Raw genomic sequence first — 24,332 nt, forward strand, 5'->3', positions numbered from 1 at the left:
TCGATAAATTGTTGTTTGTTCGATTATCAACCGAAATGGTTGTTGTTGTTGTTGATGTTAAATCGAATCGGGTAATTTTTTTTTTTTTTTTGTTTCCAGTACCGGTTTTACACATTTTTTTTCTTTCCCCTTTTATACTTTTATTACTTTACATATTCGTCGAGTTTCGCAACGTTTCGCATATTAATTATTATTATTATTATTATCATTATTATTATCAAATGTGTGGGGTTGACCTCCTTAAATGACAAGAAAAAAAAAACAAACAACAAATTTCGATATGAGTGACGATATGTTCAAACGTACACTTTGGGGATCCGTTTGTTTCGTTTGTTTGTTACTTTGTCATAACTTTTTATTAATTAAAAATTGTATGAAATTGTTTGTTGGAACTTTGAAATTGTCGTCGCGCTGCGTTTTTTATTTTTCTCTATGCAAATCTACAGTTTTCTAGTTCCACGTTTTTTTTTTTTTTGTTTGTTTGTTTCGTTCGAAATATATTCAATTTTATTAATTTTTATTGACGTATAAAATACTCCCACAAATATTTAATTTTGTTTGCGTATTTTGAAGGTTGTTTGTTACTTTGTTTTTGTTTTGTTTGTTTGTTTTTTTATTAAATTTTTGAAATCATTAAAATTGTATTTAAAAAAAAAATTAAAGATGGAGAAGAAGGAGCGTGCGTGACGGTTTTTTGACTAATTACTTTTTCGCGCTCACAATCGATTCGTTTTTTTTTTTTTTTATTCTTTTTTCTTTTCTTTTCTTTTCTTTCTTTTTCTTTCTTTTTTTTTTTTTTTTTTCATTCTCAGGTTTTATGTTTCTATTCGTCGACGTCGAAGTTACTCCCTTTTGGGGTAAGACAATCACGACAGTACGCTGCTGCTGTTTGTTTTTGTTTTTTTATGTTAACACCAAAGCTATTTAATATGTTGCACTGTATTCATGACGTCATCGTAATCATTTTTTTTTTTTGTAAGCATCGAGAGAGGAAAATAACAAAGACAAACAGAATTGTCGAATGTTTACAATATGCAAGAAAAAAAGGTGCACGTAAAAGTATTCCGAGGGAAATTTTTTTTTTTTTTTAAGGCGAAAAATTTCCCTCTTATTTTTGTCGAAATTTTAAAATTAATTTTCTATTCCCCCTCCCTTCCGGGGGGAGAATTTAGAGAGGAAAAAAAAAGTGAGAAAACGTGCCTTATCGTCGTTTTTGTCGCCATTCGAAGTCGTTTAATTTTGTCGCACAAGAGTCGTCGACATTTTTCGTAAAGATTTGCATAAAAATTCCTGGAAAAGTTGACTGAATTAAAATTCGTTATTATTATTATTATTATTACTCAAAATCGTTTTTTTTTTTTTTTTTTTTTACGGGTTCGAACGAGGGAAATTTTTGTTGACGTTTTTCAAATCTCTCATTCTGGTCTTTTTAAACTTGGCGATTTGTTTCGTCACGTTTTGGTGACCGTCTATTTTAAAAATGTTTATAGTTTTTTTTTTTTGGGGCGTGACATTTAAAATTCAATTTTTTTATTTATTTATCGGGTATCCAAATATGTCGTCGACGAGAGAGAAAAAAAAAAAAATAATAATAGTAGGTTGTTAATGAGTGAGTGAGTAAGTTTCAATCGAAAATATTTTCCATTAGAATGAAAAAGATGGAGAGAGAGAGAAAACCTGGGGTTGACTTTACCATATGACACAATCGTCGTAGGTTTTTTTTTTTTTTGACTCGTGAAAAGTGTTTACTAGATTGACCATTTTTAAAAAAAATAATAATAATAATAATAATAATTTTTCACCTACGTTTTTCTTTCACGTGATTTTTTGCGTGATGGATTCTAGGTGAGGAAAAAAAAAAGAAACACGCACATACACACTCGCATCTCGCATATGCACTCGCATCGCACACAATAACAATCTCGTTCGGTCACGTATTTTTCTTAAATATGGCCGAAGGATAAAATAAAAAAATTTAAAATAGATTATTATTATTATCATTATTATTTACTTTAACGAATTGGTTAAATGAGTAAAAAAACATTCGTTTTTTTAGGGTGTGACTTACGATAATAGTTCCGGTCATCGATATGTGTGGGTTCGATTCTCGTATATCGTAACTCGTTCGATATTTTCTCGATTAAAAAAAAAAAAAAACAAAAATTTCCAGAAACTTTCGAAAAAAATAAATTTCGGCGGATAAGTTCGGTGATGATGATGATGATGATGATGATGATGATGATTTATTATTCGATTACGAATTGGCGTGACGATTTTTTTCGAAAATGACATTGTTTGGTTTTTTTTATATTTTTTTTGGACGCCATTTTATTTTGTTTAAAGTTAATAATATCATTATTTGCGTCGCAATAGTCGATATGGATGTTATCATTTCTAAATTAAAACAAAGGGAAATTAATTAATTATCAATCGCGTGCTAAATAAGGCACGACAAAGAAGATGGCGATGGTGATGATGATGGTCGTGGCACAAATGCGGCGAATTTTTTTTTTTATAAATAATTTATCATTAAATGGCCGTCCGAGATAACCTATTATCATCGTCATCGTCGTCGTCATGCATTTAGGTGGAAAACGTGTGGCGTGGGTTTTACAAAACAAACAAACAAACAAACAAACAAACTGCTCCTGCTTATATTTAAAATATTTCATTTGTTTCCGGCTTTTGTCGCCTACTGCTACTGCTCCGAATGAAAAATTCGCATAATGAAAATTTATGGGGAGGGAGGGAGGGAGGGAGGGGGACGAATGGAAATGCGATTTCGTCATAGATTGTGGGCTTATGAACCATTACGTAAAAACAAATCAAATTTTTCTCTCTCTCTCTCTCTCTCTCTCTGCCTTTTCTAGTGTGCGGTAGAATTTTATTACGGTAAATTAATATGAAAGTCATTTAAGAGTTATCGTGTCGTTAATGTAAAACCATAATAATTTTTATTACTGGAGGGTGTAATAATTTTAATTTTTTTTTTTTTTTGAAAATAAATTTTAAATATTCCCGGCCATATTGATATATGTGTGATTTCCAACGGCCGAAATTTTCCCCGATTGTAAATAAATAAAAGATGACGTTTTTGAAGGCCGCGACTACCGCACCTATCGGTGAAAAAATAAACTAATCTTATGAAATAAGAGAGTGCGATATTTATCCGATAGATGTCAGCTTATATTTAAATTCAATCCGAGTCGGAGTCGATGTTTATATTAAATTATTTTTTCTTATGTTATTATTATCATTATTATTATTATTATTATTATTATTATTATTATTATTATTAATATTATTATTATTATTAATATTAAAAAACACGTTTATAATGTCATCGCGCGAAAGTAGGACGTTCAAACGATTGTTATAATTACAAAAACTGCCATTACAACGTCAAACCGTGCTTACATAATTTGTTTGCATCGACAACAACAAACCCAGATTTTCTTTCCTGTATATGCAATAAAAAAAAAATAATAATAATAATCGTTTGGGTCCGGACTTGAGAAAGTTTAATTACTCTCGCAAAAAAGATAATAATAATAGCAGTAGTAGTGGTAGTGGTTGTAGTAATGAAGTAGAGCAAATGAAGGAAATCAAATTTAATTTTTTTTTTTTTTTTATTCGAACGGAAGGAAAATGATACGGATATTATTATTATTATTATTATTATTATTATTATTATTATTATTATTATTATTATTATTATTATTATTACGTACGCGTTTGTGGGCATGTTTGTTAGTTATGCAACTAACAGAAAGTGATGACGTAATCGGTAAGCAAAACAACAACAACGACAACCACAACAAGGGTGTTAATTTGTAATTAATCCGAATTGCGTGTTTGTGCAAAAAAAATATAAGATCAATCCGTATCCGAAAATTTTCTCTCTCTCTCTTTCTCTCTCTTTCCGCAGTCTATCCTTTTTTATAAAGGTTCGAAAATGCGAAAATGTCTTCCATTTCCGGTATTTCTTTTTCCGTTGCGTTTGTTTCTTTTCGTATATTTTCATTCTGACAAGATCATCGTCGGGTCATATCGAAATGGACAATGGAAAAAAAATCATTTCCGTTCGGTTTCTTTCATTTGTTTTTTTTTCTTTTATATCCGGAGGAAAATTTTTTTAAGGTTTCGTTTCCGGTTTGGAAAGTTTATTCATTATCATCAATTGGTGGCGCGAGAGTGAGGGGGGGGGGGGAAAAGTTTCGATTGAAGGAAAGTTTTCTTTTTATTGGTATCTTCTTCTTCTTTGGGTGGATTTAAGGGTTGACTCCCCGCTTTTCTCCGCCTCCCCTTACCACCACCACCACCACCGTCCATAATTTAAATTTCTTTACGGTTTTAATTTCTTTTATTCAGGAGGCATATTCCTTCGACATTTCGTACTTTTTGACATCGACATAAACATGGCGCGAATTCGTGAATATTTATGGGTTCCCTCTCCCCCTCCCTCTCTCTCTCTCTTTCATATTCTTCTTGTTTAATATTCAAACGGTAGAAATTGTTTGGAGAAAGATCGGGCGGGGTCGCGTTAGATTTGTCGAATTTTTTTTTTCTTCTTCGAAATTTTACTCTCGCCTCGTGAATTTCATAAAGTTTTTTTTTTTTTTTTTTTGGTAGTTTTCAGTCTTTTTGATTTCATTTATTTAAATGTTTCACGTATTAAAAAAAAAGAATGAAAGTAACCTTTTGACCTTTTATTGCCAAACCTGTAATTACGATCGTTTTTTTTTTATTTGTCTCGAATTTTTTATTAACAGAAACGATGGAATCCAAATTTTTCCGCCTTTTTTTTCTCTCTCTCTCTCACGCACTCTTCCTCCCTCCCCTCCTCTTCCGAAAAAGAAAAAAGAAAAGAAAAGGAAAAGAAAAACAAACTTTTTTTGCTCGCGGTCATATTTCCAAAGATTTGTTATTTTGCCGAGGTCAAAGTTCAAGGTTTCCAACGTCTTGTTCGGGTAGTAGAATTATGTCTGTTTTTTCCGGTTCGGATGAGAGAAAAAAAAAGAAAATTAATTAACAAGCGAATAAATCACGTTAAAAAAAGAAAAAAAGCGGAAGTAATAATAAAAAAAAAAAAAAATTTTTTTTTCGTTTTTTTTTGTCTTCATGTTCGTGTTGGGGGGGGGGGGGGAAAAGAAAAAATTGTGGAGGAATTTTTTTCGTCTGCTTGAATTTATTTCTTGCATTTTTTTGTTTTTGTTTTGTTAATCAAATTTTAAGAACAACTTTCTAGAAAGTTTAAAAAATAAATAAATTTATTTTCGATAATTATTGATGATAGTAAGAAAATTTACGTTCGAACTTTGGAATAGGAGAGCGAGAAAGATCTCCGGGAGAAGGAAAATGGCCGCCGAGTAGTGGTCGGGGGGGCGGGGGGCGGGGAGGAGGAAGCGGGAAGGAAAAAAACTTTTTTTTCTGGTTTTCCCGCTAAATGAAAAATTGAAAAAATTTCCCGCTAAATTTCCAGTTGATTTTCGTCGTTTTGTTTGGGCTGGATAAAAAAAAACTGGAGAAATTTCGGTTAAATTTCGAATCGATTTGTTTTTGTTTTTGTTCGATCGTCATAATCCGATCGATTATCGAAATCAATATGGCGTCTCGACTTTGTTTGTTTACTTTTTTTCGAAGATTATTAAAGGGTTAAGCGTTCGCTTGTCTTCTGCCACGTTTATCGGTTCTTTTTTTTTTTTTTTTTTTTTATTTCGTTTTGGTGCGGCCCGTTTCATAATTTCGCTCAAATAATTAACTCGGATCGGGTTTGACTTTTACTTTGTTTTTTTTTTTCTTTTTTTTATGCTCTGAAAAATTTTTTATTGCTTTTTTTTTTGTTTCGGTGCGGGAGAAAGAAGAGAGAGAGAGAGAGAGAGAGAGTAAGGGAGAGAGAGAGAGAAAAGACGTTAGCCAATTTTTTTTTATATTTTTGATTGTGGTTGTACGGGTGGTGGTTCGCACACATTCACGCGCAACTTTTACTTTCTTTTAACAATCCTTTGCGGTTGTTATTATTATTATTATTATTATTATCATTATTATTATTATTATTTTTTGTTCTTACTCACTTTTTCGATAGATAGGCGATGGCGTTACAAACTTTGTAACGATAATTAAGAGGTAATTAATAAAAAAAAAGAAAAAATTTAAACTTTCGCGTTTTTATTATTATTATTATTATTATTATTATTGATAAAAAGAAGTTGTTGGTGAAGGAGGTTCGAGAGTAAGGGAGAGAGAGAGAAAGAGAGATTTTGTTGGTGGTAAGAATCGAAAGAGGTTTTTCTCTTCCCCGTTTTTGTTTTTAAAATTTGAAAATGAATGATTATAACAAAAAATGTAAATAAAATCCTTTTTTTTTTCTTCTCCCGAGGGGGTGGGGGAAGAAAAGGGATTTTGTTCGTTTATCGATTTATTGATTTTTTAAAACTTTTCCCGGCGCTCCTCCCCCCCTCCGCGAAATTAAAACCGTAAAAGTTTTCCCTTGGGGAAGTACGAAAATGGCGAACAGTTTTTCTTAAAAACTTTACGTTTGGTTTATGAGATTATCGGACGTTAACCCGACTTGATAAAAAATTCGAACGGATTTCTTCGTACGTTCGTTCGTTCGTTTCATCATAATCAATTTTCGCGTGCGTTTTTTTTTTTACAACACGCACGAACGCACGCGCGCTTACATCTTTTGCAAAAATTTATTTTTATTTTTTTTCTTTACCCAATCGAATTTATTTATTATTATTATTATTATTATTATTATTATTATTATTATTATTATTAAAGTTTAAACATAATCAAATCAATTTTACGCGTGGTTGTTGAGTCGGTTTGTAATAAATGTTAATTGGGCGTTGAGGAAACTCGCACGTTCGAAAAATTTTTTTTTCGAAATTTTTTTTTTTTTTTCTTTTTTTTTCGATCGGATAATTTTATCTAAGATGGTAATTTCGATTATTTTCAACATCGTTTTTTTTTTTTTTTTTTTTTTTTTAATTACGTTTTATTATTATTATTATTGTTGGCGTTGTTGTTTTCATTTTACGGTTTGCGCAAGTATAAATAAAAGAAAACGGGGGTGGAAGGGAAGGGGGAGGAATCCTTGCAATAATATTTATTAATCACGTATTTTACGGTTTTTTTTCATCGAAGCATCAATATTACCATTATTATCATTATTATCATTATTAATAGATTGCATCTACTATCAATTGTGAAATTTTTTTTATTTCCACACATTAATTAATTACTATTATCATTATCATTATCACTACTACTACCACTTATTATTATTATTATTATTATCGCGGTGGTTTATTAACGGTGTCAAGTGTTGGAATGTTTTTATTTTTCTTCTTTTCTCTCTCTTTCTCTCTTTCTCTCTCTGTCTTTATTATACTACAGGAGGAAGTTGCGGGGGGTTTAGTTACAGCGGCCCGAGCGTTCCGCACCGTCATTTCCTATATCCGGTTCAATGACTTTTTTTTGATGATTTTCTCCCGAAGGAACAACAACTCTCGCGATATATCGAAAAGTATCGAAAAATCATTTTCGAGTTTCGAATTCGACATATAATTTTATTTCATGTTCGAAATTTTTGATCGATTCGTTTGACGTCACAAAAAAAAAAAGATCGATTATCATCATCATCATCGTCATCGTCGTGATTACTAATCGTGGTTGTGGTTGTTGTTGTTGTCGTAGTTTTAACTTTCATTATTATCTAACCTAAATTAAATTGTTAATAAATTATTTAAATGAACGTTCATTAGAATAATAATGATAATAATTATTGTTATTATTATTATTATTATTATTATTATTATTATTATTATTATTATTAATTTATGAAATTAACTTCCGCTGGTTGTCGAATGAGTTTGCGCATTTTGTCGAATGATATCACGCGGGCGTAAAAAAAAAAAAAAAACTAACAACCAACATGAAAATTTCCTCGTTTGTTTTTTTTCCGAGACAAACAACAACCGATTCGTTTGTTCAACGGAAAATCCGGATGAAAAGGTTAAGGAGTAGTAATAATAATGATAATAGTAACTTTCGCATTCGTTTTTAAATACGTGATATTAATTTATAATGAGATGGAGATGGAGAAGTCATTTTTTGTTTTTCCAGTCGTATTAAGGGGGGAGGTTAAGTATTTACATATACATGTAAATTCGTTTGTTTGTTTGTTTGTTTGTTTTTACGGTTGTTCAATTTTTTTAAATTTCGCAATTGATTTTTTTTTTTTTTTTCGTTTTCTTTTTTACAATTTCCCTCTTTATTCGAATTTAAAATTTTAATTTGATAATTTCGAAAAGAAAAAGAAAATTGAAATGTTGTGTGTGTGTGTCGTAAGAATAAATTACGAGGATTTGTTTGTTTGTTTGTTTGTTCGTTGTTTAGGTTTTGTGTTCAACAAACGATGATGACGGAAAGTAAGTCATCGATTTATTTATTTATTTATTTATTACGGTTTACGTAATTTTATATTTTTTTATTTTTTTTTTTTACTGTCGGCCGTCCAAATTTTTATTTATTTATTTAAATTTCCTATTTTTCGAGTTATTACGTCATCGAGAAATCGAATCGATTCGGTTCCAAAAACTCAAAAAATTCCAGTTTATACGGAACAACTTTATTACGTATTAACGAGTTTAGGGTAAAAACTTATTTGCGATCCGTTGCTGTTGCAGTTGCTGCTGCCACGATCGGAATAGAAATCAAAAGTTTAATCTCGGTTTCGCGGGCGAGTAAACAAAAAAAAAAAAAAAAAAAAAAAACGATGTAAATAACGGACGTTGACCGAATTCCAGCACGATAATAATTTCCAGTAATTCATCGGAATTTGTTTTTATTTTTATTTTTTTAATTTTACGCTATAAAGTTGGAAATGTGAAAGAGAGAGAGAGAGAGGGGGGGGGGGGGAAAGTCGTTTAATTGCTTTACCGTTTGTCGCAAACGATCGTACGTCCCAGTCAAGGATATTCGATCATCATCATCATCATCATCGTACAGATAAAAAATGAATTTTTATTTTCTCGAAGAAAAAAATTTTTAAATCGTCGACGTCACTATGGTTAGTCCTCTCTTTTTCCCCCCTCATCCTCCTCCTCCTCTTCCTCCTCTCCCCTTTTTTTCTCTCTCTCCCGTTTTTAAATCGAGATTCGGGTTACGCGCTCAAGGTTTTTTTTTTTGATCCTTTTACGGAAAATGGAACGTGACTATAAAAAATTTGTGACTTTATCGAAATTATTATTATTATTATTATTATTATTTATGCCATATCGAGAACGTAAATATAATATGTTTCTCTCTCTCTCTCTCTCTCTCTTAAAAAAATTTGAATTAAAATTTTTTTTATCTATTGAGAGAGAGAGAGAGATAGAGACTGGAAAAGTCGTTAAATAAGATTTTGATTTTGCGCCAACCGGTTTTTAAAAAACGGTCGATTTATTTGTTGTGCGACTTAATAATAATAATAATAATAATAATAATAATAATAATATAAGGTTTAATTTCGAACAGGAAGGAACCGAAAAATAATAATAATGATAATAATAATGATGATGATGATGATAATAATAATAAAAGATTTAACTGGAATGGGTGTGTAGTTTATTGACGTATCGTCGATTTTGATTTTCAATTCAATTCAGAAAGCGAGGGGGCGGAAGGCGGTAATAAGGGTAGCACCGGAAGAACTTTTTCTTTCCTTTTTTTAAAGCTTTTCCGGTTTAGAAATAATAATAATAATAATGATAATTAACGCGAGGTTGTGTTGAACTTATTAAATGAAAATTATAACTGACGCGTTTAGCAACGTTAAGATAAGTAATGCGTATTTATCGTGCCCGGGTATCAGGTATTTAGTTTTATTGCCCTTTACGTAACGAAAATTTTCTTTTTTTTGAAATGCGTACAGGCACGCATTTTTTTTTATACGCATTTTTTTTTATTCGTGTCGCATAAATTTACGATCATTCTACATAACTCTCTCGTATGCGGTTTATAAATAATAATAATAATAATAATGATGATGATTATGGTAAAATATTAATAAAATTTTGCTGCGATTTGCGTGAAAAGGAAAAAAAAAAAAAAAACTAAATTTGTACGGTCCGTAAGTTAAGTACGTTATTTAAAAATGGAAAGTTGTGACGACTCCCCCCCCCCTCTTTTTCTCTCTCTCTCTCTCTTTCTCGTGCGAGTGAGGTTTTGCTATTCTGATATTCGATTAGTGTTTATGATATTGTTGAACGAATTTCACCGAATTCGGAGTTGGAAAAAAAAAAAAATTTATATTATTATTATTTTTTTTAATTTGTTTGTTTATTAACTTGTTGAGGTTGTTGTTGTTGTTTGTTGTTTGTTGTTTGTTGATGTCGACAGTCGTTCGTCGTCGTTCGTGGACGCGTTTTGTTTTTTTTTTTTTTTTTTTTTTTTTTTGTGATGTTTTTGTAGTTAACTAGTCGCGTTTTTTTTCTTTTCAACTCTTGTTGACGACTCGCGTGAAGATGATCCCTGAATTAACCGGATTTCACCTTCCCGTTTTCATGGCGGGATGTCCGATAACATCGCAAAAACCGATACAACAACGTCCGTGGCCTCCGATATACAGACAACATTCTTCCTCCAGTCGAAACGGTTATTTTTTCAGACATCACGAATCGCCGCAATGGTTGGATTATCCGAGGTACGGCGGTGGCGGGTTCGGCATCGGAGGTTACCGCGAAAAAGGACGGGAATATTATTATTTGGCACCGTTGTACAGGAACGCCATGCCTCCGCCGCCGCAACCCACGAAATTATCACCCCCGAGACGGATCATGTTGTTGAATCCGCATCAGGGTAACAACAACGTTAATAAAAAGTGTTACAACGAGTGTCCGTGTTGGCACCGTTCGAGGAGTTTGGAAGACGTTCGTTCGGAAATGAATTCCGAGTGGAGCGACGACGACGTTTCCGTGTTCAGGCACGACACGAAAAAATCAGAGGAAATGTTACCAAACGGATATGGACGCGGAGGACGTATGTTTCTCGATGATTTTGCTCATTTGGATTCGAGGAGGAGGAGGAGAGGAAGGCCGCAGGTATAATTATTATTATCATTATGAAGTTGAAAGGTCACGAAAATCTCGGCGGCGGTGAAATTTATTGACAAAAGAATTTGATACCTTTAATTAAATTAATTCGAATCTCTTTGACTGGCAGCACAACATTGACAAAACGTTTTTAAAAACGAACGTGAACGGAACCGGCGTTCTTTTTTTAAGGAACCTTTTCGAATGGGGATCACGATTTTTCGTTATTATAATAATAATAATGATGATGATGATAATTGTGAGAGGCTATTAAGCGGTTATAATAAATTACCATTACGAGTTTAAAAAAAATGTTTGACACACAATTTTTCTTTTACGTTCCACGCACTCGTCGACATGTATAACCCAATAATTCGAACGTCAATACCTCGAACAAAAAAAAAAAAAAAAACGTTCGTCGTCGACGGTTCGATGATTCGAAATCATTTTGCCTTTGCTCTAAATTTTGACGTCGCGTCCTTTGGTTGATTGCGAACGTGCGTCCTACATGCGTTTGTCATGTCGTATAAAATGAATAAAAATACAAATTTTCACTTTAATATGTTTATTAATATTGACTTGTGTGTGTGTGTGTGTGTCCGTTTGTTCGTTCGTTCGTTCGTTTGTTTGTTTGTTTGTTTGCAGGTGATTAACAACAAGAAAGTTAAAAATCAGTCACGTTTTTATTTCATTTTATTTTATTTTATTTTATCTTTGTAGCGTTTTGTATTTTCGGGTTTCGCGTCGCGGATTTCGTCGCGTTAATTAATTTTGCGTTTTTTTTTTTTTTTTTTTTTTTTTTTTTTGCAGACGATAATAATTTCAAAAAAATTGTTCACGTTTGCATTTTTCGGCGGTTTTTTTTTCATTTATCGTCTGATTTTATTCTCGCGGCGGGTAATGAGAGAGAGAGAGAGAGAGAGAGAGAGAGAGAGAAAGAGACGCGTGAAAATTTTCGAAAATGATTTATTATTTGTTTTAACTACCAGATCGATGATAATTTTCAAAATGGCTGTCGGTGATGTTTTTGCTTCAATTATTGCAATTTGAAATCGAATTGCGAGATTCGTTTATTATACAATTATTATTATTATTATTATTATTATTATTATTATTATTATTATTATTATTTTACCTGATGAAAAATTGATTTTTTTTAACGAGCGCTCACGTATTAAAGATTTTTATTATTATTTTTCTAATGGTGGCTCATAATAAAATGATGTCGAAGGTGGATTCGAGGGGGAGGGGTAGGGGGTTGGATTTATAAGTGGCGTACTCATGTGTGTGCGTGTGCGTGTTGCATTTGTGCTTTTAACGCGTCATAATTGTTAAATGAATAGGAAGGTTTTTGTTCGTCTTACCGTGACGTCAATACCGAATTTTAATTGATTCTTTTTTTTGTTTAAATTTAAACTAATTAATTTACGCGCTATTTTTTTTTTTTTTTTTTGATTGCGTACGAATGGGAATTGCGTATTTGTTTACTAATAATCCCTTTCAGGTACGACAAAAAAAAAAAATTTCACGGGTATATTTACGAACCGTAAAAAAAAAATTTACGATTGAAAATAATGACCGTGGTGTGTAAAATATGGCGGCGAATAATTTAAATTTGGTGTTGAAAAAAAAGGTAGGTAGGTAGGTAGGTCGGTCGGTGTTGTAAATAATCAATTTGGCACGTTTTGAAAAAAATCGAAAGAGAAAATGATATTTTCAGGTTCAACCTTAATCGATCGGGGTTAATCTTAACGTGATACGGTCGAAAGTCGTTAAACGATCGATGGAATCGAAGAAAAAAACTTTGATGTGATTCCGTCAGGTGCGAATTGAAAAATCATCATCGTGTCGTATCGTTTCGTTTTAGGCTAAGGTTAGGTATTTCATTCAAAGGAAAATTGAAAAGGAGAGAAAAGTAAAGAGACGTTAGAAAATAAATAAAAATGTCTGACGGATGAGAGAGAGAGAGAGAGAGAGATCGAATGGGTAGGAAAATGAATTGAAATTAAATTGAAATTGAATTGAAATTGAATTGAAATTGATGAAAAGAAGGCGATGGTGATGGTGGTGGATTTGAATTAAAAGGATCTCATTGATACGTAATCATAATTACTCTATGATTTCTTTCTTTCTCTCTCTCTCTCTCTCTTTTTCTTTTTTTGAATGTTACTCCGTGTCATTTTTCTCCTTATTCATTTGTGTTGTATACAAGTTCGTGGCAGTAGAAAAAAAAACCAAAGGAACGGTCGGTCGGTCGGTATATTATTTGAAAATAATAATAATAATAATAACTTTCCTTTTTCGAAATCAAAAATGAAATTGTTGTTATTATTATTATTATTATTTGAATACGCACGGTTAAGTAATTACGCCTACTTGAAAAAATTTTCGGTCAATTAAATGGAAAAAAAAAAACGAAAAAAACAAAAGGGGCGGCGGTAATTATCGAAAACCAATGTCAATAGTTCATTAAATTAATAATTTTTTTTTAGAAATTTTTTTCCCCCTTTCTCTCTCTTTCTATCTCTCTCTCTCACTCACTCTATCTATCTATCTATCTATCTATCGCTGTCTTTCTTCCTACATTGATACCTTTTTGTTTCCTTTTTGTTTCCTTTTTTTTTTTTTTTCTTTTATTAAATGTATTTTAAAAATTGTAAGGACGTTTAACTATCGACCGGTTTTATTTATTACTCTATGATTTCTTTAAAGAAAGATTTTTTATCACTCTATGATTTATTTAAATAAATCATAGAGTAATTAAAAAACGACTATTTTTTTTTTTAATATTATTTTTCTCGTTGGTTTGTTAAAAATTTTTGAAAATTTCAAATTGACGACGACAACGACGACAAGAAAACAACAAGGCGCTCTAACTCTAATTAAACGTATTATATCGATCGATATATCGATCGAGAATCGAACCTGTTTTTCTTTTTTCTTTTTATTTTATTTTATTTTATTTTTTTTGATGCGTATCAACGAGTTTGAAGATTCGAAAATATCTCAACAAAAAATAATATAACGTTTTTTTTTTTTTTTTTTTTTTTTTGATTCAGGTAGAATTTTTTGTTTATTTACTTTATGATTTTATCTTTTTCTCTCTCTCTCTCGAAAATGATGGCGGTTTTTTTTGTTTTGTTTTGTGCTCGTTTGTCTAAAGGATGAAATGGATTTTTTTTTTTTTTGTTGCCAACATTTTGATTGTAATCATTTGTAAAGTTCACAGAACTGGAGAAACCGTTCGGTTCGGTTCGGTTCGGTTCGTGTTTGTGTAACGGTTAAAAAGAAAAATGAATGAAAATATCGCGGCGGTGGTTGTGGCGGAAACGACGACGACAAGGTTTTCGATTGTAATTGAAAAAAAAAATTTTTTTTTTTTTTTTCGTATTTTCTACCGTTAAAATTAACGGTTATAAATAATAATAATATTGATAATAAATTCCATAAGGTAAATAAATAAATAAATAAATAAATAATCAATTCACTGTGAACGGAAAATGAAATTTTTACGGATTCTTTCCATTTTATAGTTTTCCATTGTTTTCTTTTTTTTTTCTATTACGTTTTAATGACCGCAACATAAAAATAATTAAATAATTACGGTCGGACACAGTAGCAAACCTAATAATTATTTTATTCGTTCGAGTTTTTAAAATTTCTAATTATTAAAAAATTAAATTTTTCAAATTTCTTTTTTTTTTTTTTCACGATCACGACGAGTACGGGGGAATTTGAATGGCGCCGCCCCCCGCCCCCCCCCCAACAAAAGAAAAAAATTAATTAAAAATGTACGGGGAAAAGGGACCAATATCGGTTATTAATTTTCCGGCGCACCATTTTTTTTTTTTTTTCACTAATACGAATTAATCGGTTTGGTTGGCGATTTTAGAAAAATAATAATAATAATAATAATGATAAAGATGATGATGATGATGATGATGATGATGATAATAATAATAATAATTCGGTTTCCGTTTTTTTATTGTAAAATTTTTCATCGTTGTATGCGCAAATGTTTAGGTTTAACGACCTCGTTGTCAAGATGTGATATTGTGTTTTTTTTTTTTTGCCTCCCTCCCCCTCTTCCCCTTTCCGTCATCTCTTTAGGTTTTTTTTGTTTTTGGCATAACGGTTTTGTTTTCGAGTTTTCTCCTGCCGCTTTTCATTTTCATTATTCCACATCCTCTGACTGATATTCGTTAACTCCGTCCCATAAATTACTCGAACCGAATTATTTTTAATTTTTTTTTTTTTTTTTTTTTTTGTTTTATTCGTAAACCGTGACGGCGCTCGAATTGTCGTGGCAGGAGATAAATTCTCGTATCACCGCCTTTTTAACCAATCGATTTATTTTATTTTTATTTTTTCTGTCATTTTTTGAGTTGAAATGCAAATTTTTGCCATTTTCCATCTCGATGGAACGAATGTCTACGATGTAGACCGAATCGATATTATTATTATTATTATCATTATTATCATTTACTTTTATTAAATTTTTTTTCGGTATTTTTCCTTCGCGACAAAACAATAGATCGAGAAAGATGTACGTACGGAAGAAGGAAAAAAAGAGAGAGAGAGAGAGAGAGAGAGAAAAATTGTTAACGATTCTTTCTTGAAAACATTGGAATTTAAAGTTTGGGGAAAGAGAGGAGGAAGGGGAGGAGGGGTGGAGGGGAGAAGGGTAAACAAGAAAGAATGCGGAAAGAGAAAATGATTACAATCGATTTTATTGATATTGCATCACCAAAAAAAAAAAAAAAAAAAAAAACACGAAATTCCCACGCTGAGAAAAAAAAAAAAAAACTATCAAGGCGCGCGCGAGATTAAAACAAAAACCTGTCAAAAAAAAAAAAAAAAAAAATTAACACGTTAAAAATTACTTCCGTCTTGTTAAATAGAAAAGAAAAGAAAAACCGCTTTGGAGTTTGAAGTAATAATTTTTTTTACGTAATAAAAAATTCGGCGTCGACTTGTTGACGATGATGATGATGATGATGATGGTGGTGGTGGTGGTGGTGGAAAGTCGTAGAAATTTGAAAAAAAAAACGGAAAAGAGAAAAGACGCACACACACGAACCAAACAAGGGAAATTAAATTGTCAAAGGAAAAAAATGGTAGCGTGAAAAGGAAAAGACGAAGAAAGAAACGGAAGGAAGATGATTAAAAGGAACCGGAAGGAAGTCGAGATAACCGACTACCGAATTTTATTTATTAATTTTTTTTTCTGTCTCAAACGAAAAAGGAAAAGGTCGTTAGGTTTGGGGAAAAAAAAAGTGATGACGTCGTGATGATAGTGATGATAATGATGATAATGTATATCGAGGTCAATTAGATGATTTGCAAGCGGAGGACTCAACCAACACCGGAATAAATTTCGAATCAAAATGATGACGATGATTATGATGATCAAGATGGCGTCGTGGTATAATATAAAACATTTTTTTTTTTATCGACTTCTACTACAATACTAAATTTGGTCAAACGAATAAATTACTATAATAATAATTAATTATTATTATTATTTACATTTATTAAAAGAAGTTTAGAAAGTGGTTGAAAACGGAAAAGAAGAAGAAGAGGAGAGGGAAAGGGAGAGGGAGAGAGAAAAAATGTCCTTTTGAGACGAAAGGATTTTTTTTTCTAAACGTCTTTAGGAGAGACCTAGTTTACGAAGCTAAAACGGTTACATTTTAGCATTTTCATCTTGACACGCGCGCGTAAAGGAAATTAATAATAATAATAATAATAATGATGATGATGATGATGATGATAATAAAATGGCAGCGGTTATTACGATTTTTAATTTATTTATTTAATTAATTTTTTTTTTTTTTTTTTTTTTTTTTGGAATTTCGTCCGCGTCAGGTTTCCTTTTTATTATTATTATTATTACTATTATAAATTTCCGAGAAATTTTTTTTTTTAGGTTTTCTAACAAAATTATATGTAAAATGTCTTCTTCCGTTGTACCTTAAATGTTGTTGTACAAAATGATAAAAATTAATCGTTCGTCAACGGTTATAAATTTACACGCGGATATTATCGAGTTTTGATTAATTTATAGTTTTTTTTTTTTTTTATAAAAAGATTTACGTTGCCGTGTGTTTTTATATGAAGTCGCGTTCATTTTATCGTTTTTATTTTTCGAAAAGCGTAGGATTACTTTTCTCGGAAAAAAAAAAAGTTACGGGAAACGATTCGGCAGACGACGGTGATTCCGGTGATTCCGGTGATTCCGGTCACATGACAAAAAAAAAATTTTACTCTCTTTCTCTTACCCCTTACTTCCTCGCGTGCATCTTTTTCCCCTCCCCTCCTCTCCCCTTCTCCTCCTTCCCCACTCCTTCGTAAACGCTTATTTATGCTTTGTATGTTTTTCATAATTATTAACGAGGTAAAAAAAAATCGAATTAGGAAGTTTAAAAATTATTATTATTATTATTATTTTAATAACGTGTAATTTTATTAAATATTTATAATTTCTATTTTTGTAACGTTTAACGAAATGAAATTTAATAATTTAAATAATTTATTTTTTATTTACGTACGAGGAAAAAAAAAACGAAAAAAGAGAGATGGAAAACGTGGGGGGTGGTGCGGGGTAGCGGGTCGTTAATCTTCTTCACGATTTTTAAAGTGCGATGCTTGTTTCGTTCAGACGTTTAGATTTGTCCAGGTTTTTCCAGGATTCCAAGAATCGATTGATTCGCATTGATTTTTCCAGGTTGTCGCTGTGTGTATACGCTATCGTACCTGAAAATTTCAAGAGTTTTCTTTTTAGGTATTGTAATGCTATCGCCGTCAAACGTTTGGGAACACAAAATGATTTCTATCTTTTAAAAATTCAATTCGAAAAAAAAAAAAAAATAGAGTAATAATTAATTTATCATTATTATCATTATCATTATTATTATTATTATTGTTGTTGTTGTTGTTGTTGTTGTTGTTGTTGTTGTTGTTTACCGTTTTAAACGCATTATCTAATTCTTTTCTTTCTTTCCTTCTTTCATTCTTTCGACAATGCTTTAATTAACACAAGGCGGATAAAGAATCGATTATGTATTAAAATGTTGTTTTTGTTGTTGTTGTTGTTTGTTGTTGTTTGTTGCCCTCGCATTGTATCGATGCAAAAAAAAAAAAAAAAAATTGCATTTAAGATAATATTCCTTTGGTATAATTATCTACTTTCACTTTTATATGAGTATAAATACAACAACCCGTTAGCGGTTATCTGTAATAATAAAGCGAGAAAAATGAAACATAATTTGAATATTGTCTAAGCCTAGCCTACACATTCTTCGTTTTTGAAATTCACTCGGTCGTGACGAGTGAAAAACAAAAAAAAACAGCATATGGGAGGGGGGTGTGGAGGGGTACGCAAAAATGTTTGTTTTAATGTTTTCATCTTTTGTTTCCGTTAAAGAGTAAGAGGTTAAAGGTTAAGAGAATAATAAAGGAATGCGTTGATGATGAACCACGAGTAGGAAGTTGGAGAGTTACCGGGGGACCCGAGTAGTCGTGATAATAAACTGGAGCAAGTTCCGAGAGGAAACTCGGAAATAAATAAAAAACAATAATGATAATGATGATGATGATGATAACCCCGTTCGCGCTTTACTTCCTTGTGCAACATTCGATTCCATGACGTGGTACTTTTATTTATTTTGTGTGTAAAATTTAAATTCGGTAGTTGTTTGAACTACTTCGCGCCTTTTTTTTTTTTACCCACTCACTACTTCCGGTACATCATTCCGGAAGCTGTTACGTAATGTTGTCGTTGTTGTTGTTGTACGTAATGTTACGATGTTGTTATTGGTGCGAACATGAAGTGTGAACGCGATGAAATTGATTTTTTGTTTTTTTCCGTACCTATGACGTCACTTTCTAATGTTTCTTTTTTTCTTTGCAGTCGGAACCTCAAGATTCGGAAAATGGATCAGGTCGTCCGAGATTCGTTGCCGTCACAACTCTCGAAGATGTTCAAGCCGTTCGTTGCGCTGAATTTCATCCTTCTGGAAAAGTTTACGCCATCGGATCAAATTCGAAAACGTTGAGGATTTGCGCGTATCCGAAATTAACGGACCTTAGGTAATTATTATTATGATTATCATCATTATCGTCATCGTCATCGTTATTATTAAAATTAATCCTTGCGAAAAGCGTACGGAAAAGCCTAGTTTTTTTTTTTAATTTCGGTCACGATGACATGTTTTTTTTTTTTTTTTTTTTTTTTCAAACTTTCTCTTTTGAATATGACAATCGTTACGCGTTTCCTGTTTTTTTCCTTTTTCCTTCTTCCTTTTTCCGACGAACGGGAACGTCAGGTGTTTGTCTGTCTGTCTGTCGGTCGAGCAAGAAAACTCGTCGCGAAAAAATTAATTAAAAACGTTTGCCCGACCGAGTGACATTTGAGATGGAGAAAGAGAAAAAAAACGGATGTTTCTCTCTCTCTCTCTTTCAAACGACTTTTTTTTATATATTGAAAAGGTGACAAAAGGTGATCCTCCTCCTTTGCAAAAAGAACTTCCGGTATTTCAGTAAACCTTATTTCAGGTTTTTTTTTTTTTTTTTTTTTTTTTACAAAACTAATTAAAAGTTCGTCGTGGTCGAAGAAAAATGAAAGACGTAGCAGGTGAAAAAAAGTTGAGATCTTGAAAGAAAAGAAAAACGTAAGAGTCAGTATCACGATTTCTTTTCTCTCTCTCTCTCTCTTCTTCTTCTTGATCCCCTCTTCTCCCTCTCTCCTTCCCTTCCCCCCTACTTCTCTCGCTTTCGCCGGTTTCGAGAAAAAAGTTTGAAATACGTCACGTTTTTAAATTGACTTGAGTCAAAGGTCGTGCGAATGTTGATATTGTTAACGATAATAATAATAATAATAATAATAATAATAATAATAATAATAATAATAATAATAATGATGATGATGATGATGATGATGATGATGATGATGAACGTGAAAGAGAAATCAACGTTTTCGATTGATTGGTGGTCGTGGTTGGTGTTGGCGATGGTCACGGCGGTCGATACTCTTCAATCTTTTTTTTTTTTTATTTATTTCGCTGCATTTTTGTAATTTTTTTTTTTTTTTCTACGGCCAAGTTCAATCAACTGTCACGACACGACCAACATAGAAAAACGTTGGAAAAAGAAAAATGGCCGCTCCTGGAATTTGTTTTCGTTGTTTTCTTTATTTTTATTAATATTATTATTATTCGTCATCGCCCTTTGTTGTTCGCGGTCACTCTTCATCACCATCATCATCATCATCATCATTAATTTTTATTAATAAAAATAAAACGGAGGTGAAGTTTTTTTTTAGTGCGGTTTTAAATGGAAAAAACCGCGGATTCAACGTATTTTACAAAAAAATTTTTTTTTTTTTTTTTTTTTTGATGCGGTTCAAAAAGGATTTTTTTTTTTTTTTTTTTTTGACTTTCTTGATTAATATTCATTTTAAAAACATTAATTAATGTAACGTTTCTGCCACGACTTTACGCACGCACACGCACACACGCACAAACATCCACGCACGAGTGAAAGTTTTAACGAGGAGTTAAACAAAAAAAATGAAAAATGAAAAATAAAAGCGAATAATTTTATTTCTCCATTTTGACTTATATTATCATTATCATTATTATTATTATTAATATTATTGTTGTTGTTGTTGTTGTAGTAATAGTAGCATTTTTAGAAAGCTGGTCGTGGAAATCTATTTCGTATATGTAGGACAATCGTTTGTCGCAGTTTGTTAACAGGTTGTGTTGGGAAAACGCGGCGTAACAGAATCGTCATTACCACATCCTTAATTTGTTTTTTTTTTTTTTTCCTTTGAATGATTATTTTCCTTCCTTTTTTTTTTTAATTTCCTTTTACTCCGTCAAATTCTTTTTCCTTTTACTCCGTCAAATTCTTTTCTCGAAAAAAAATGCGACAATCACGTACACACGGTGACTTTACTTCCTTTTCCGTTTTTATTTTTTGTACTACTCTACGATCACGCGCAGTTTTAATTATAGATTGAATTATCTGGAGTTGGCGCTAAAAAATTGGAGTTAGCCTCGAGATTTATTGTTTTTTGTTCCCAAAAAGTATTGTTATTATTATTATTATTATTATTATTATTATTATTATTATTATTACACGTTTGGAAGAACGTGGTTTTATCGACGAACGCCCGAAGCGTTTTTTAGACACCTGTTATATGACATTCTCTGCCACTTCCGAACGCGTTCATGTTTCTTCCCTCGGGGAAAAAAGTAAAAAGATACGTTATTGTTTAGAAAATTGATTGATGAATGTGTGAAATCGTCCTACATGTTTTCCCCCTCCCTCCTCCTCACCTTCCCTTTCCTTTCCTTTTTTTATCCTTTTTCCTCGGGTTTCCTTTGACTGTTGTTGTCTCGTCGAATTTTTTTCGTTCATTCATTGTGTTTTTTTCGTTTGTTTGTTTAGAGAGGAACACTCGACGTATCAACCGGCCGTTTTATTCAAGCGAACGCGTCATCATAAGGGTTCGATATACTGCATGGCGTGGACTCCGATAGGAGATCTCATGGCAACGGGAAGCAACGACAAAACGGTCAAACTCATGAAATTCAATCCGGAAACGTCGAATCTCGAGGGTCAAGAAATCGAATTGTCCATGCACGATGGAACGGTGAGAGATTTGTGCTTTCTGGAAGACACGTCGAACAAATCGAGTTTGCTCATAAGCGGCGGAGCGGGAGATTGTAAAATTTACGTCACTGATTGTGCCACGGGAAGTCCGTACCAAGCTCTCGCGGGTCACGGAGGACACGTATTATCATTGTACAACTGGGGCGGAGCCATGTTCGTATCCGGAAGTCAAGATAAAACGGTTCGATTTTGGGATTTGAGAGTACGCGGATGCGTTAACATGGTTACCCCGGTCACGGCTCCCGGAAACAGGGTAAAAAAAAAAATTTTTTTAACGTCAAGGACGCATTTCCGGCGTTCGTTGTTTTGATGCAGAAAAAAATCGACAACCGGAAAATTAATTAATTTTTGATTTTACTACGATTTCAGGGCTCACCTGTTGCTGCCGTTTGCGTCGATCCATCCGGACGACTCCTGGTATCCGGACACGAAGATTCCTCGTGCGTTTTGTACGACATTCGAGGGGGGAGAAACGTTCAATGTTTCAAACCTCATTCGTCAGACATAAGATCGATAAGGTTTTCACCGAGTGCTTATTACCTATTGACCGGCGGATACGATAACAAACTCGTCTTGACGGATTTACAAGGTTGTTGTTATTATTATTATTATTACTGTTAACGTCGTGACAATAATGATGAATGATGACGTCATTAATCGGTTTGTTTTTTGTCTCCAGGGGATTTGACGTTGCCGCTTCCCAGTGTTGTAGTCGCTCATCACCAAGACAAAGTTATCTCCGGAAGGTGGCATCCGACAGAATTTTCATTTTTGAGCACGAGCGCCGACAAGACGTGCACTCTGTGGGCTTTACCCCCCATTTGAAACTACCGTAAAACACCGAGCGTTAGGATTTCGCGAATATGAAATAATGTTTTCTCTCTCTCTCCCCTCACGTAAGCTCTCTTAAATTTGTAAATATTATTATTATCATCATCATCATCATCACCGCACCGAATTCTCGGGCTATCGTACTCATCGTCATAGAATTTTCCAAAACCTCAAAAAATAATTTTAAAAAGAAAAGAGCATCGTAATATCATAATCACCATCTAGTCAGAAATTTCTAGAAATAATTTTCTTATTATCGGAAAAGTGTCATCGCCACTAACCGAACGAACGCTTTTACCGCTTTTCGGCAATAAAATATAAATGAAAGACGAAGAATTGGGGGAAATCGTTAGATAGAGCATAAAAAAGAGAAAAAGGTCGGAAAAACCGGGAGGGAAAAAAAAACGGGAACGTGTTCGTATTTATATACATAAATTTGTAAATTTTTTCGTTAGGTTGTCACACGGATCGAACGCCAGAACGCATCGAACGTCGTCGCGCGCGGAATCCAAAAGTTTTTCTATTTTATTTTTTATGTTTCGCTTTCGGCGGTTATTATCACAAAAAAAAAATGAGGAAGAGGGAGGCAGGGGAGTAGTAAATACATACGAAAAAAATTTATAAAACGTAAGTAATATATTTTTTCTAAAAAAAAAAAAAAAAAAAACGGAAAAGAAATATATATATATATATATTTATACTTTAGTTGATATTATTATTATTATTAACAATTTCAAAAAGCTTATTATGATTAATCGAAAAAAACCAGTATTTTATCAAACAAAAGCGATAACAATAATAATATTATTTATATATATATATATATATATATATATATATATATATATATATATATGAAATGTTTATTGAGTTTTTACTCTAATTATTATTATTATTATTTTTTTTACTAATATTATTATTATTATTGTATTGTTAAAATGCGCGCGCTCGGGAGCTTTGCATAAAAAAAAAAAAAAAAAAATTACGACGACGACGACATTTTCGATTCGAAAAAAAAAAGTAGAAAAAAATTTAAATCGAATCGATATTTGTGGGAAATTGTATTATTATTATTATTATTATTATTATTATTATTATTATTATTATTATTATTATTATCGTGATTGAATTGTTATATGATTCGATTCGTACGCGTGTTAAATATTGTTTATTATCGATGGATCGATGGATCGATCTATGACTCATTAATTAATTTTTTTTTTTTATTGAAAATTGTGATATACCCTACGTGCTTGCATATACATATATATATATATATATATATATATATATATATATATATGTATATATATATATATATATATATATATATATATATATATATATATACTCATAAATGAATGATAATAATAATGATGATGAAAAAAACGAGATATAAAAATCAATATTTGAATATTATTATTTTTATTTTTTTTCGTATTTTATTTTTAAAAGTTTTTTTATTTATTTTTAAACCTCGTTTTTTTTTTTTTAAAAAAAATATTTTAAATATCGAAACAAAACGCTAATATGAAAACTTTTATTATTATTAATATTATTAAAAGTTTGAATTAATTAATAATTTTCTATTATTATTATTATTATTATTATTATTATTATTATTTTGAATATATGTATATATATATATATATATATATATATATATAAAGTTACGGTATTAAGAAGAAAAAAAAGAAAAGTTCTATCATTTTTGTATGTAATGTTTATTTTTATTTT

At 31.6% G+C, this 24,332-nt stretch overlaps 2 protein-coding genes across 2 annotated transcripts; both read left to right on the top strand.

The window, feature by feature from the left end:
• Window positions 1-10,517: 10,517 nt before the first annotated feature.
• Phum_PHUM540600 (uncharacterized protein) lies at window positions 10,518-11,161 on the top strand (the record flags this gene model as incomplete). The annotated part of the gene is made up of 2 exons (XM_002431640.1): window positions 10,518-11,093; window positions 11,120-11,161. 2 exons carry the CDS (start codon window positions 10,518-10,520, stop codon window positions 11,159-11,161), a joined length of 618 nt encoding a protein of 205 aa, XP_002431685.1.
• A 7,721-nt stretch (window positions 11,162-18,882) lies between these two features.
• On the top strand, window positions 18,883-22,589 carry Phum_PHUM540610 (THO complex, putative; the record flags this gene model as incomplete). Its single annotated transcript, XM_002431641.1, has 5 exons — window positions 18,883-18,915; window positions 18,997-19,175; window positions 21,540-22,017; window positions 22,134-22,353; window positions 22,444-22,589. The coding sequence occupies 5 exons, from the start codon at window positions 18,883-18,885 to the stop codon at window positions 22,587-22,589; spliced, it is 1,056 nt and encodes a 351-aa protein (XP_002431686.1).
• Window positions 22,590-24,332: the final 1,743 nt, after the last annotated feature.

The sequence above is a fragment of the Pediculus humanus genome, genomic scaffold (assembly GCF_000006295.1).
Source record: "Pediculus humanus corporis 1103172108290 genomic scaffold, whole genome shotgun sequence".
Lineage (NCBI taxonomy): Eukaryota > Metazoa > Arthropoda > Insecta > Psocodea > Pediculidae > Pediculus > Pediculus humanus.